This window comes from Macaca thibetana, chromosome 1 (assembly GCF_024542745.1).
Source record: "Macaca thibetana thibetana isolate TM-01 chromosome 1, ASM2454274v1, whole genome shotgun sequence".
NCBI lineage: Eukaryota > Metazoa > Chordata > Mammalia > Primates > Cercopithecidae > Macaca > Macaca thibetana.
In genome coordinates this window covers 212,950,042-212,965,320 of record NC_065578.1, presented here as the reverse complement: position 1 = coordinate 212,965,320, position 15,279 = coordinate 212,950,042, and the positions used below count along the sequence as shown (strand labels likewise).

General features: G+C 36.1%; 1 protein-coding gene across 1 annotated transcript in view; it reads right to left on the bottom strand.

The window, feature by feature from the left end:
- Positions 1-7,119, bottom strand: part of KMO (kynurenine 3-monooxygenase) — a 58,400-nt gene extending 51,281 nt beyond the window's left edge. The window contains exon 1 of the mRNA XM_050770884.1: positions 6,653-7,119. Coding sequence (XP_050626841.1) covers positions 6,653-6,706 — 54 coding nt within the window. The 5' untranslated portion in view covers positions 6,707-7,119. The remainder of the gene's footprint in view (positions 1-6,652) is intronic.
- Between the last annotated feature and the right edge of the window lie 8,160 nt (positions 7,120-15,279).

Below are 15,279 nucleotides of genomic sequence, written 5' to 3'. Positions count from 1 at the left end.
TTACAGGCATGAGCCACCATGCCTGGCCAAATCCTCCATATTTGTGAGACTACAGATGTGTATATTTTCAAGTTCTTTTCCAGGAAAAAAATACCAGCTTAGATTACCATCAACAGTGTATGAGGGTGCTGCTTTTTGTTTTTTCTTTGAGTGGACAGATAGAGGACTAGATAAATGCCTGAGTGAATATGGACAGAAGGGAAATAATCTGAGAGTATTTGGGAGGAGGATAGGCCAAATGAGAAGGAACGAAAGACACACTCTTTGCAGGTACTTAACAAAGTTTGGAGCTATCTAAAGTTGTTGGTTCCATTCCAGATACTTCTCACCAGATAGCAAATGAAGGAATCTCTGAGGGATGAATTCCCTGAGGGGAGAGTGGGATTTATAACGCACAGCCACAAAGAAATCCACTCCATCTCTGTTTTAAGAAGGTGCTAGATGTGGGGCACTAATGAGAGTTTTTCATATTTAAGAAGGCTCAGAGCCTATGAAATAGAAAACTGAAACCCAGGGCTAACATGGTGAGGCCCACCAAACTTAGCCTGCCTTGCTTGCTTTTTACTGCTTACTTCTAGTTGATCTCAAAGCCCATAGAGCTAAAAGTCATGTAGCCAAACAATATACATCTAATCTGTCACTAGCTTCCTCATAGACAACATCTCTGGCATAAGTCACTATGGTAATGGTTGCTTAAAGGTTTTTTTTGTTTTTTGTTTTCAAGAACTAGGCTGGCAGCTCTTATCCAGTTTAAACTACTTGAGAGAGGCCACCAACCCTCTTTCCACCTCCCCCATTGACTCCTGGACCTTATTACCGTGGAATAAGGCTAATAGGAGAATGAGAAAGCAGATAGAAGAAGGAAAGAAGAGAGTTGCAGGCCCTTCAACTGGGCCTGCACAAATGCCCAAGAATTGACTTTCTGACACCAGAAGGCCAAAAACTTCACCTTCAGAGCATGCTAATGCCACCATTTTCTGAACATGTGTCCTATGAAGACTTGTGAACCTCGATTATGTGTGCTCAGACCACCTATTACTTCATTTTCCCCACTGCTAATCACCTCTCCCCATACCTTAAACAACTCCGCTTCTTTACCCCATAAATATCTCTAAGCCCTATCTTCGGAGAGGTGGATTTGAAAGCTGTTCTTCCATCTCCTTGCTGGGCTGTCCCGTGAATAAAATCTTCTCTTTACTGCAAAACTTGTTGATATGGTTTGGCTGTGTCCCCACCCAAATCTCATCTTGAATTGTAGCTCCCATAATCCCCATGTGTTGTGGGAGGGACCCAGCGGGAGGTAATTGAATCATGGGATTGGGTCCTTCCCATGCTGTTCTTGTGACAGTGAATGAGTCTCATGAAATCTGATGATTTTATAAAAGGGAGTTCCCCTGCACTCCCTCTCTTGCCTGCCACCATGTAAGACATGCCTTTTGCCTTTCGCCATGATCGTGAGGCCTCCCCAGTCACATGGAACTGTGAGTCCATTAGACCTCTTTTTCTTTATAAATTGCCCAGTCTCAGGTAGGTCTTTATCAGCAGCATGAAAACGGACTAATACACTTGTTATCTCAGTAACTGACTTACTGCATGCTGGCAGAACAAGCCCGGTTTGGTATCAAAACAAAAGTAGAGTGAATAGAGCTTAGTTTATTTTCATATTGATAAAATAATAACAATAAAGGTTAACAGTAATTAGGTCTTTTTCATGGTGTAGCTCATTAATATTTGCTAAAAATAAAAAGCATACACTTGAATCCAATTCTGTGTAGACCTCAACCCAGGATTATAAGCCATTTGATGGTTCATCTGTGCTGAGGATGTTTACTTCAGGGAAAGTGAAAATTCTGGGTGACATTTGATTTCTGCTTTTAGAAAGGAGTAGGTTGAGAACAAAGCTAGAGATCTGTGAGCGAGAAAGTGTGAAAAAGAAGCAGTAGAATCTTAGCATTAAAAGACTAGCAATCTAGTTTTAGCCCAAGAGGAAGAAACTAAGACCCATAGGGTAAGATTTCCTGAGCGTCCAGCTGGTTGCAAACTCTGCTATTCCAAGTCTCCTCACTGAATAACAGTTTCCATCCCATGAAGCTGAGTGAAAAGTAAGGGGTGAGGTGGAAAAATCGTGAGAACAGAACAGAAACACCATTTGGGGACAGTTTAGCATCAAGACCATTTTGAGCCTATAAATCCACAACAGGATTTAACATCTATAGCTGTGAGACATAAACTCTCATAGAGTCAAGGTCAAAGTGCCTCAAAGGCAATTTCATCAGCAGAGGCCACTGACTTGACTTGAATTCCAGGGGGCAGGGCACAATTATCAACAATAAGTCGAAACATGTACAAATCTCCTCACCCTCTAAATACTACTAAATGGACAACTTTGCTGGGTCGAACATAGGGAGAGTAGATCACAAAACCCTCTACGGTGGGGTTTCTTTTATGCAGAAAGGAAGAGAAGAAATATTTGAATGATATCCTAAAATACATCTCCAAAATATATGCTAGAATAGTCGACATACATTGCAACAGCAGGAGGCAGCTGAGACTGGAATGCTTAATAGTACTCTTAGCCAAGGCTCTTGGCTTCTGTCAAAAAATGAGGTCTTGAGTAGCTTTAGCTGTCACTGAAATGGTGCTTTTTTGCTCTGATCACTTTCATCATACCTGTAAACACTGAAAATAGTTATCAAAAGCAGTATTTTCTGACTCTTAAGGACTGCATTCAGACATGGATTAAGGACACCTGTTTAGGTTACATGGCCTTTGTTTACTTCTCTGGCTTGTCTGCTTCTCTCCCACTTCATAAAGAAAGGAAAACATATCACTCTAACATGAAGTAAGGCAGTTTGTAAGGCAGTTTTTTGGTAACGTAGGTTTTTCCTGAACTGATGTGCTAGAATTGAAAAGCTACACCTGTAGAACTCCTTCCAGCCTGCAAAATTGAGATTATTTTCCAAATCCTTTTTTAAGTTACTCTCTGAAAGGACTACATTCCTTATGCCATAATTGTGTTAAAAAAAAAACCATTAAAAAATTTCCCATAACTTCTAAAAGACTGATTCTCCACTTTGTTCTGAAATCGAACTCATGTACAGAAAATATTTTAGTGTGGTTCACATTATAAGGCACTGGGAAACCTTTATAAAGGTAGCAGGAGCCAAAGATAAAATAATCTTTAGATCTATGAAGTAAAAAGCTTCTATGGGGAATAAACTATGCATAACAAAATTTTAGCAGAAGGCAGCATTTGATAATGGCAAACAAAGCCCTGTAGGCATTTAAAGAGAGGAGAAGTCTTCACAGGTTGATTCTCCTGCAGTTACCTTCTGGAACTAGCAGGAGGTAATCCCATTGGCTGGAGAAGGGATAGGGGAGTTGTAATTCACACAAGGAGGAAAATATCGGTCAATACAGTGGTTTTTCTAAATATTTAGGTCAATGTTCTTGAAATGCTATTTTAATATCTTTTCCCACTCTTTTTTTCAATATTTAAACTTTACCTGGTTTATGATTATGGTTTAGTTTCTTTTACCTTTTGTTTCTCAGTAGGAGTTTCTTTACTGATTTGTTGATCTCTTTGACTGAACGTGTCTTCAAAGAAAGGAAATCAACTGGATTAATCCAAGATCAGACGATCACTACATCAGAGCAAGAACAACTTCTCAGGGTGACTTTTCACTAGGCAAGGTTACTAGACACGGAAGGCTACCACTGATAAGAATTGAGGGAAGTTCACTATATTTTTTGGATGTCTAAGTAAAGGTTCTCAACTCTTACTTTTTTTTCTAGGGGCCAAGGGAGAGCCTTTAATGTGTTAGACAGTATAAGGTACTGGGATATGGTTTATGGAAAGGAGGAGATGGGAAGGGAGGGTGGAAAAAAAAAAAACAGAAGAAGATGGGCAAAAATGTAATCTTGTCCTCTATGTAAAGACATTAACCTTCTTGAATTGCTCTATTTAGTCAATACTTTTAAAAATAATATTCTCAATATTCAAATACGCATCTGTTATTATTTTTTCACCTTTATATCATTAAGTTTTCTCATTCCTCTCATTTATTCATCCACCCAATACATAATGTTAGGCGTAATTCCAGCCTCTGGAATACATTGGTCAGTAAGAGTTTATATCCTAGTTGGAGTAGATATTTAAGAAACAGGTAAAAATAAAACCTCAAGGTGTGTAATTTCTGATACTAGTAGATAAGATTAAAAAATAAAAAGGGAAAGGGGTGAAGTCAGAAAGGAAGATAGGCTCAGTTCAGACAGGACCTTTGGTAAAGAGTTTGGGGTTTTTTTTATTTGTAATGGGAGATCATTGGAAGATTTTAAGCAGGGCATGATAATGATCAGACTCATGTTTTAAAAAGGTGTTTCTGGCTGTGGTGTGTAGTACAGACTATAAGGGAATAGGAGTTAAAGCTGGGAGACTAATTTGGAGGTTGTTGCAAGAATATGGATGGGAGATGATAATGGCTTGGGCCAGGATGGTTGTAAGGGCTAGAATTTAAATGTATTTTGGATATAGAGCCTCAAGGCTTACTGATGGAGTGAAAGAAGAATAAGCATTTGCATAAAATGAAAAAAGGAATCAAATATGATGCCTAAGCATGGACCTGAGCAATGGGATGGATAGAATTCTTTTGCAGAGGAATTTTAGTTGCTTCCTAATACACAAGTAGTAATTTTTGTCTCCTATTTTCCAGCATATGTATGACGTGGTTACATGATGATGATCTCATGTTATTCAGGGAGAAATCCATGGATGACACCCACATTTTATGCCCCCCAAAACCATATATCCAATCACATATTTGTTATCTCTCCCTTGGATTTCTAAGAGACAATTTTAAAAATGAGACATCACTGCTGCCACTTTAGTCCAAGTCTTGAACTAAAGTAACAGCCTCCTAACTGGTCTATCTTATCTTCTTAAAATTTTCCTAGTCATTCTCCACATAATGGTCCAAGGGACCTTCTAAAATCACAACTTAATTTCCTGCCTAAAATCCTCCAATAGCTTCCCATTGTAATTTGAACAAAATCTGATCTTCTTGCCTGTACCTCTAAGATCCTACAAGATCTGGCTCTGTCAGCTTCTCTGGCCTCATCAGCTACTCTTCTCTGGCCTCGTTCAGTTCCTGCCTTTCTTTCTGCTCCTTGAACTTGGGCAGCTCATTATTGCCTGAGAATTTCTCTTCCTGCTGTTCCCTCTGCCTGAAATGTTCTTTCTCAAGATCTTCACGTGGTAAGTCCTATCTGATCATTCAGGTTTCCAGCCCCTGCTGAATATGTCCCTCCAGCAGAGCAGCTGTCCCTGACCACATTCTAGACAGGTACTCTCAAAGCGACTCTCTACAGCATTAGTCTGTTTTCATTTCTTTCATAGTGCTTCACTTTAACTGAAATTATCTTGTTTGTTTTCTTCTTCCTTGTCTTTTTCTTCTCTGGAATTCTCACCCTTGCATCCCTACTACCTAAAACAATGTTGGCACATAGTAAGTAATAAGATTTTGTTGAACACATTAATTCTTATTTTGTGCAACATTTTTATAGGAGAGAATTGGACACAAGCCTAGTATGAAGCAGTCACAACACATGTCCCAACCAGTGACCGACACATCATGTGATAGCATTTCTAAATGAAAATTTAGAATCGTAAATGTTCAAAGAACTTTCTAGCACTTTGGGGAAAAGACACTAAGGAAGGCAGAACAAAAGACAGTTAGCATATACTATATAAATACATATGTGGCATAAAAGATACCATCTATATTCAGCCTAGAACAGTGTTACACCTTCAATAAATTTTTTTGTTGAGTGGATACATGAATGAATTAATTAAAAGTCTCCAAATGATTTGACCAAAGGTGATAGGGAAATGATTTAACCTTGACTAATTGGGATGTTTGTATTCTGAAACAGAAATTCTGCTGAGAGGAGAAAAAGCAAAGTTAAATCGAAGCAGACCCATGTTAAACAGAACTACCTTTGGCACCATAACTATGAAAGCAGAGAGGGACCTCTCCTTCTGTCTTGCTAGGTGTGGGGCAAGTCCCAGCACCTTTACGTCACTTGCTCAGTGAAAGGTAAACACCACACTCCACTGCCGTAGGTGCTCCACTGGAAGAGTCAAGTAAGTCAGATGACCACATAATCTTATTCCCAATTACTCATATAACTAGTGAACATTCAACATGATACTTTGACGTTAGCTTCATGTTTCTTGACCCTTTTATTCTCATTAGACAGCATTAACTGAGTTATTAAACAAAGCGGGACAAATGTTTTTATTAAAATGAATATTAAGACTAATTCCTGTTCCTAAAAACATAGTCAATTTGGGGATAAAATCAAATTCGATTTGCATTATTTTTGCTTTTTAACAAATCCTTAACCAAAATGATGAGGGAAAACAGAAACCTTTGTATTTAATGGCTATAAAATACCTTTCCTGAAAAAGAACAGATTAAAACCCATACTATATTAAATATATGAAAATAAAAAAATTTAAAAAGCTGTATTTAAATATCAGATAAGTTTTCACAAGAAAATTAACAACTTGTAGAAGTGATGAATAATAATTACGAGTGATAATAGTTAACATAATACCACCACCAACAATAATCCATGTGAAAATTCTTACCAAGCCACCACCAATGACAGCTACTTTTTTCCTTTGAATGACAGATGAGTCCATAACTGCTGAAGTATTTTTCACAATTATTGTTGCTTCTGTCACTGAGGGACACTGATTTGTGTCTCTCCGACACACTGATTTCTCTCAGTTTTTATACCACCCAAAGCCCAGTGCATTTATGAGCCAGCGGCAATGTTTAGTCAGGGCTAATTTCCCTTGACAGTATTAACCCATTAGTTGGCCAAAGTACACTCAGCTCAGCTCTAAAAAAAAAAAAATCATTACAATAACCAAATTTAAAAAAAATCCATCCAATTGGAGACACTCTATTTTTTCTATCTTCTGTGTAAGACACGGAAATTTTTAAGCAGTCTTATGGCTTTTCTTCTTCTTTTTCTACAGCATATATTCTTAGTTTCATTTTCATTCATGATTAACCATGCATGGAACCTTTCTCATCTGAAGTCCAAAAACATCTCATACCTCCCTTAGAGAGTAAGATGACATGGCTTCATAATTCATCTGTGGATCATTTTTTGTGATTAAGACCAATCAAGAATTTCATCTAAAGGGTCCTCATGGATTATTTTTAATAGGCTCTACCAGGGAAAAGTTTTTGCAAGGTTTTCATATTCTCCTGATCAACATTTTGAATTGTGTAACTGACCATACTTCCCTTTTTTTTTTTCTCCAGCCCAGATGCTTGAAAATTTAGAATCTAGTTTTAGAATCGAAAATTTAGAATATGATTACCACTAGGGGAGATGACTGACACAATGCTTCTGTAAACTCTTTCCTGACTTCATATTATCTATTCACTGTTTTGTCTTTTTCACTCCATTTTAAATGTCATACTTTTGTGCATGATTTGCGAATTGCCATTGTTTTCTGGAACATGATGTGGTGTAAAGTAAAATAAGAACATAAATGAAGTTGTTTCTTCACTTCCTGTTAAGCACATAAAGAATTCAGAACGTTTTTTCCCCTTGTTAGAACTAGAGCTAAATGGTATTCAATAGTGACCCCTTGTGGATAAGCATGATTAGGTATTTTTTTTATTTTGAATAGGTAATACATTAACATGGTATGAAATTAAAAAGACACAAAAGAGTACACAGTGAACAGGAATCCTGCTAACCTTGACCCTTGGCCGCCTGTTCCTCCTGCCCAAAGACAAGAATTGTTTTGGTGTGTGGGTTACCGTAATCTTCTACAAGTTGATTATGTCTTTCTTGTTCTTTCCTTGTTTCCTATCTTCTCCCTCTCTCTCTCTCCTTTTTTCTCTCTCTTTCTCTCACTCTCTCCCTCATTCCCTTCCTTCCTTTCCTTTTAAACATTCATTTTAAAATTTTTCCACACCATATGTCTCACTGTACAACATATAGCTTCAGAATTCTTCAATATCAATACTTAGAAAACTGTATCATTGTCAAAAAATATTTTAAAAATTACGAACTATCACACAAATGAACAGTATAATAAGTTACTGTAAAGCAAGCATCCATGTAACTACCATTTAGGTGCAGAGAGAGAACATTGCCAGAATCCCAGAAGTCTACGTGCCCCTTGTTAATCACCCCTCCTTCATAGAGGTAACTGCCATACCAACTTCCTTTGCTTTTATATATAATTGTACTATCATAGATGCATCTCTAAAACAGTTTACTGTTGACTTTTTTGAACTTTCCTATAAATGAACTTATACTGTTTATGTTTTTATAACTTGCTTCTTTTTCTCAATATTATATTTCTTAAGATCCATTTGTGTTGTTGCATGTTTTTCCAGTTCATTCATTTTTATTGTCATATATTATTTATTCATTCTACTGTTGATGGACATTTGGGGTGTTTTCAAATTTTTAATATCATGAATAATGGTGTTGCCATAAACACTCTTGTGTATACAATGTCATGTACATATGTATGAGTATCTCTAGGTTTCATATGCTGTTTGTGCTTTTTTGTTTGTTTGTTTTTTGGTTTTGGGGGTTTTTTTTGAGACACAGCCTCACTCTGTCACCCAGGCTGGAGTGCAATGGTGCAATCTCAGCTCACTGCAACCTCTGCCTCCCAGGTTCAAGTGATTCTCCTGCCTCAGCCTCCCAAGTAGCTGGGATTACAGGTGCCTGCTACCACACCTTGCTAATTTTTGTATTTTTTTAGTAAAGATGGGGTTTCACCATGTTGACTAGGCGGGTCTTGAACTCCTGGCCTCAAGTGGTCCACCTGCCTCGGCCTCCCAAAGTGCTGGGATTACAGATGTGAGCGACTGCATCCAGCCATGTTTATGCATATTTTTAACCTTTCTGAATAAACGAAAGTTACATTCCAAATAGTGCATTAGCTTTTACTTGATGCAATGTGTACAATTTGTCTTCCGCTCTATCCTCGCCAATGTATGTATTGCCAAGAATTTTTAATTTTTGCCGGTCTGGTAGATGTGCTCTATATTTCATTATTCTTTTAATTTGCAGTCCTTTGATTATTAGTGAAGTTGAGCACATTTTTACCTGTTCATTCACAACTTATTTTTCTTCCTCTGTACAGATAGTGTTAATTTTGCGGGGGTCGGGGGCAGTGGGAAGTTTTTTTTCTTTTTTGAGTTCCATTGCATATGAACTTTAGTATTTATATATGTCACAAATAACATTTCATTCACTCTGTGGCTTGCCTTTTCGCTTTCCTAGTGGTGTCTTTTGATGAAAGAATATTCTTCATTTAATACATTCTTTTCCCTTGTGGTTAGAGTTTTTCATGTCATGTTTTATCACTTTTTTTTTTTTTATAACCTTGAGGTCATGAGGATATTCTTCCATGTTGTCTTCTAAAATACTTATAATTTGCCTTTCATTTTTTAGGTCTATGATCAACATGGAGTTAGCTTTTTTGTTTTTAGAATGCTGTGATATAGATGTTAAAATTTTATTTGTTTTCCAAATGAATACCCAATATTCCCAGTACCACTAAATGAAAAGACTTTCCTTTTCACGCATTGCCTTCGGTGTAGGTCCAGTGTTCATATATGTGTGGGTCTTGTTCTAGGTTTCTATTCTATTTCATTCCATATAGTTTATACTGCCTATACTAATGCCAGTTCCAACGCCAAATTACAATAGCTTTAATACAATACTTAATGTCTTGATCAATTCACCCACCTTGCCCTTCATTAATAATTTATTGGCTATTCTTGGTGCTTTGTATTTCCATCTGTTTTATAATCAGTCTGTTAATTCCATTTTTAAAACCCTAAAATAAAAACATTGTTGGGATTTTTGACTGGGATTGCTTAGAAGTTATATATCTATCTGAAAAGAATAACTATTTTGACTACTGTGTCTTTCCAATCAGAATATGATGTGCCCCTCCCCACCATCTATTTGTCATCTCCAAGGCTTACAAAGTTATATTCTTTCCCTGTAGAGGTTTGGTCCCCTATTATTATGTTTAGGTAATTGATTTTTTAAATTTTATTGCAAATAATATCTTTTATTTCATTTTCTACTATTAATAGTATTTAGAAACACATTATTTTCCATTTTGTGAGCTTGTATCCAGCAACACTGCAAAAGTTATTAATTCTATTAATTTTGTCTGCAGATTTTTTTGATTTTTTTTTTAACCCAATCACAATGATTGTTCTTCCTTCCCTCCCTCCCTCCCTTCCTTCCTTTTTTGTCTTTCTTTCCTATTGACGGAATGGTGGATTTTTCTCTTCACCACAATCATGGTAGTTCTCTCTCTCTCTCTCCCCCCCAACTCCTCCCCCACTGACTGATTGAATAATTCCCTTCTGTGCTGGCTAGTACCTTCAGTACAGGGTGGAATAGAGGTTTATTTCTTAAGTTCCAAATGCTGGGACATCCTAGTTTTCTTATTGTTATTGGTTTTTAGCAAAATTCCAGTGAGGCCAGCTAATAAGTGCTGTAGATTTTCAAACATGTGAAACTGGTTAAGACTAACTGTATGGCCATAAAGTGGTAAATTTGTGTAAATGCTTTGTGTGTACTTGAAATATATATATATATTTTCTGAAATTAGTGTATATATTTTCCCACACATATCCATTAGGTCAAGTTTATTAATCATGTGCTCAAAACTTTTGTACTCTCTCTAACTTTTGGTATGCTTGTTTTGTCAGTTACTGAAAAGGGTATGTTAAATAATCTCATGCTGTGATTGGTATTTGTCTATTTCTTCAGTATTCCTATCTATATTGAACAATCCACATTTAAAGCTGTTATCCATTACTGGTAAACTAAAGCTTTTATTATTATGAAGCAAATAATTATTTTTGCCTCAGAGTTTACTTGATATTACTATTAGCTTTTATATTTGGTTAGCATATGCATATTATATCATTTCCAACCTTTTGGTTTCAACTTTCCTTTATTCTTATGTGGCCTTTGTAAACATCATTCTGTTGAACATTTTAAAATCCAGTCTTGTCTTTAATCTTTATCTTTTAACTTGAATCTTTGGCTTTCTGTTATTTCACTAAGATGTATCTAGATAAAAATTTATTTTTGTAGATCCTAGTAGGAAATCATTGGGTTGCTTAAGTAGAGATTGGTTTCTTTCCTTGTCTCTTATCCTTTTATCTGTATTTTCATCGCTTGTCCTTTTGTGCTTCACTATGGATAGTTATTTTAATGTATTATGTATTTTAATGTATTATTCAATTTCCCAGTTCTTGTTTCTGCTGTCTAGTCAGCTGATAAACTAATCCATTATGTTCCTAACTTTGATTATTATAAATTTTTAGTTCTGGAATTTTTATTTGTTTTTTTTCATATATACTACAATATTTTTAGTTTCCAGCACCCTTGTCAAAATCTTCAAGCTTATGTTTATTACTTAACATAATAAACATGAATGTCTTATGGTCTGTGTCTGATAATTTCTACTGTGGCTTTGTTTTGATGGTTATTTATCTTTTGTAGATACTTATGTTATCTAATTTCCCTGTGAGCATTTTAAACTTTGAGTGCTCAAAATGGTAGTTGAAAAAAAAAAAAAAAACAAAACAACTTGCAAGTAGTTTGAGGCTTCAGGCATCAGTGTATTGCTTTAGAGAAGATTTATTTTTGCTTCTGCCTTGTGCTTCTGGTGATTCAGCACTCACTCCGTGTGCAGTATCAGTGAGGTCCATCTTAGGAATAGCTCTTCTTTCGGTATCTACATAGCCCATATGGGACAAAACTAGAGATCGTCAGGCTACTTGCTCTCTTTAAGCCTAGAAGTTCAAAACCCTTTTCCACAACACACGACACATTCATTTTAAATGTTATTCATCTGAAAGGTGAACTCTCATGGAAGTACTAATATTAGCAGTTTGGGCACAGATACATACAATCTGAAGTTTACATACAATTCTCTGCTTAATAGCTAGACACATACCCTTTTTCTTTGACTCAAAGAAGTGCACATATTAATACTATATTATATGTATGAGTAAAAAAGTATTGCACCTGCTTTACTTATTTTTAAAATAATTTTCAAATGTTGATACTTTAGCTCCTATATATAACAAATTGTGACCGTCTCACAAATAATCTGGCTAAAATAGTGTTTTATGACATTAAAACTGACTCTAAGGATGCTGATAACTATTGTTCTATGATGTTTCTACATCACTTACCAGGTGAGTCAAATAACTCTCCATTTATGGGCCAAAAAATTTTATGTCAAGTCAATAGTTGAGATAAAAGAGACTAATAATGAATCATGACATCTATGCAGCATGTAAACAATATGCTAATAAACTGATAAATAATGATTATTATTACTTTGATAGTAAGTCCCAGTTTTCTCGGTTCATTCTTAAAATGGATAATTTTGTTATTACCTCTCAGAAATGTCCTCAATTTCTGTTACAGGGAGAGTCAGTAATAAATGACTGTTACTCTAAAAAAAAGTGCCAATTTTCATATCTCATGTTGCTTTTATTTTTTTTGACAATCCAAACTAAAGGAAACTTAAATTGATAGATATATTTTATTTTTTAACTTTATTTTATCTTAACTTTTAGGTTCAGGGATACATCTGCAGGTTTGTTACATAGGTAAACTTGTGTCACAGGGGTTTGTTGTACAGATTATTTCATCACTTAGGTACTAAACCTAGTACCAAATAGGTATTTTTTTCTGAGCCTCTCCCTCCTCCCATCTTCCACGTTCAAGTAGGCCCCAGTGTCTGTCGTTCCCCTCTTTGTATCCGTGTGTTCTCATAATTTAGGTCCCACTTATAAGTGAGAACATGCAGTATTTGATTTTCTGTTCCTGCGTTAGTTTGCTAAGGATAATGGCCTCTAGCTCCATCCATGTTCCTGCAAAGGACATGATCTCATGCTTTCTTATGGATGCACAGTATTCCATGGTGTATATGCACCATATTTTCTTTATCCAATCTGCCACTGATGTGTTGATTCCATGTCTGTGGAGAGTTACATTTTATAATAACATCTGAATAATTTGGATTTGATGATCTTTGAGTTGGAAGAGGAAGGAAGAGGTAATCAACTTTTGTATCAGCTTAGGCAGGAGAAAACAGATCTGAGTAGAATGATCCAGCTGATGACTTTTAGAAATTGAAGGATAACATGAGAGTCCAGAGTGCCTGAAAGAGAAAGGGCAGCAAAAGCTTGAACAAAGCTTAATTATTATAAACTTACAATTTTGACCATGGCTACTTATCCCGCTGTTCCTCCTAAAAGTCAGGTAGAAAGCATTGCATTGGAGGAGCTTCAGGAAGGTTCAAGATCACAATCACTTCTTTCTCTGGATGATATTCTTGAGGGAGAGAAGAACTGATAGACTAGCTTCCCCCATTCTCTGAGCCTGAAGAACTTGAGCGTGTAGGATAAGTAGGGATTTATAGAGTAATTTGTGTCAATAGCAGTAAGCAATTCATCCTCGTTGGGATTCAGCTATTTGTTAATCCCTAAAACTGGCACTTTTACAATAGAATGACTCCAAGAGGAGAATACTTTACCTCAGACACTGAATATTTCCACTTTATTCTACACATATTTATATATTTAACAAATCAGCGTTATTGGAAATAATAAAAATTTACAAAAAGAAATTAAAATTTAGCAAAGGATTAATTAAAACAATATTTACTCTGATGTTTTCATCATTCTCAGACTGTTGAAATTGACAGAATATTATCTCCCTTTGACGACATCAGCTTGCTCAACAATTGTTTATTCATTCAACCAAGCCCTTTGTACTTGCAGCTGTCTGCCTAGAATACTCTTCTATCACTGTAGAGCTCGCTCTCATTGCTTAGTTCTCAGCTAAGATACGATATCCTTAGCTTGATCACCTTACCTAAAAGAAGCAACCTCTCAATCATTCTCTAAACATCTTGTTTCCTTTATTGTGTTCACTATTCTAGGAAACTACCCGGCTTATTAGTTTACTTGTTTTATTAACAAATAGATATTGGTGAAAGTAAAAAGAGAGGAAAGTGAATGGATTCAAGACATAAATTTGTGGTAAAATGACCAGGATCGGCATAGTGTAGTAAATTTGGCATAGTGTAGGCATATGTTTGGGAAAAGGGGACAGAGTTCAGGAATCATGGAAGACGCGCAGGTTTCTAGCTTGACTAACTGGTGGTAGTTTACTGAGCATGAAAGACTAGGGCGGGGTGCCAACTAAGATTTATCATTTAGCGTATATTAAGTTTGAGATGTGAGTATTGAGTTAGATAAACAGAGATACTAAGCACACAGTTGGAAATGTAAATCTGGAGCTAGGAGAAACCTAGGTTGGAAAAATAAGTTTGGCATCATCAGTATATCAACATAAAGATGGTATTGAAAATCATGGGAATGAAGATCTCACCTATGGAAAGATAACTGATTGAGAAGATCATTAACAAAGGGAATAGCATGCATAATTCAATACCATTTACATAAAAATTTAAACTGCGCAAAACAACTGTACAAATTTTACAGGAATACATCTAAACAAAAGGATACAAAATAAACACATTATAATAGTTTTCTAGGGGTCTGAAAGGAGAAAGGGTATAGGAGAATAAGAAGCTAAGCGAAGCTAAGCTATGAGGACACAAAGTCATAAGAACCATATAAAGGACTTTGGGGACTCAGGGGAAAGGATGGGAGGGGGTGAGGGATGAAAAACTACACATTAGGTACAGTGTACAGTGCTTAGGTGGTGGGGGCACCAAAATCTCAGAAATCACCACTAAAGAACTTATCCATGTAGCCAAAAACCACCTGTTCCCCCAAAACTACTGAAATAAAAAAAGAGAGTAAGAATAGGAATAGAAAATAGGAATAGAAAAGAAATATTTAAATAAAACAAGAATGGATCTTATACTCCATAAAATATCACAAGGTCAGTGTATTTACTCCTCTGTACCTGAGGTCCCACTACATTTTTTAAAAGGAATTAAAAAGGAAAGACTATTTAGGAGTGAGCCCTGAGGCCCTTCCCTATTTATAAGTGAAAATCTGTCAAAGAACACTGTGAAGGAGTAGCTAGTGAAACAAAGTGGAAGTTTGGGAGAGGGAAATAAGGAGAGTTTGATATTTCAAAGAGCGAGAAAGAGGTATTTCCAAGGAGAAGGGGTGTCAATTGTGTCAATGCTGCTGAAAACAT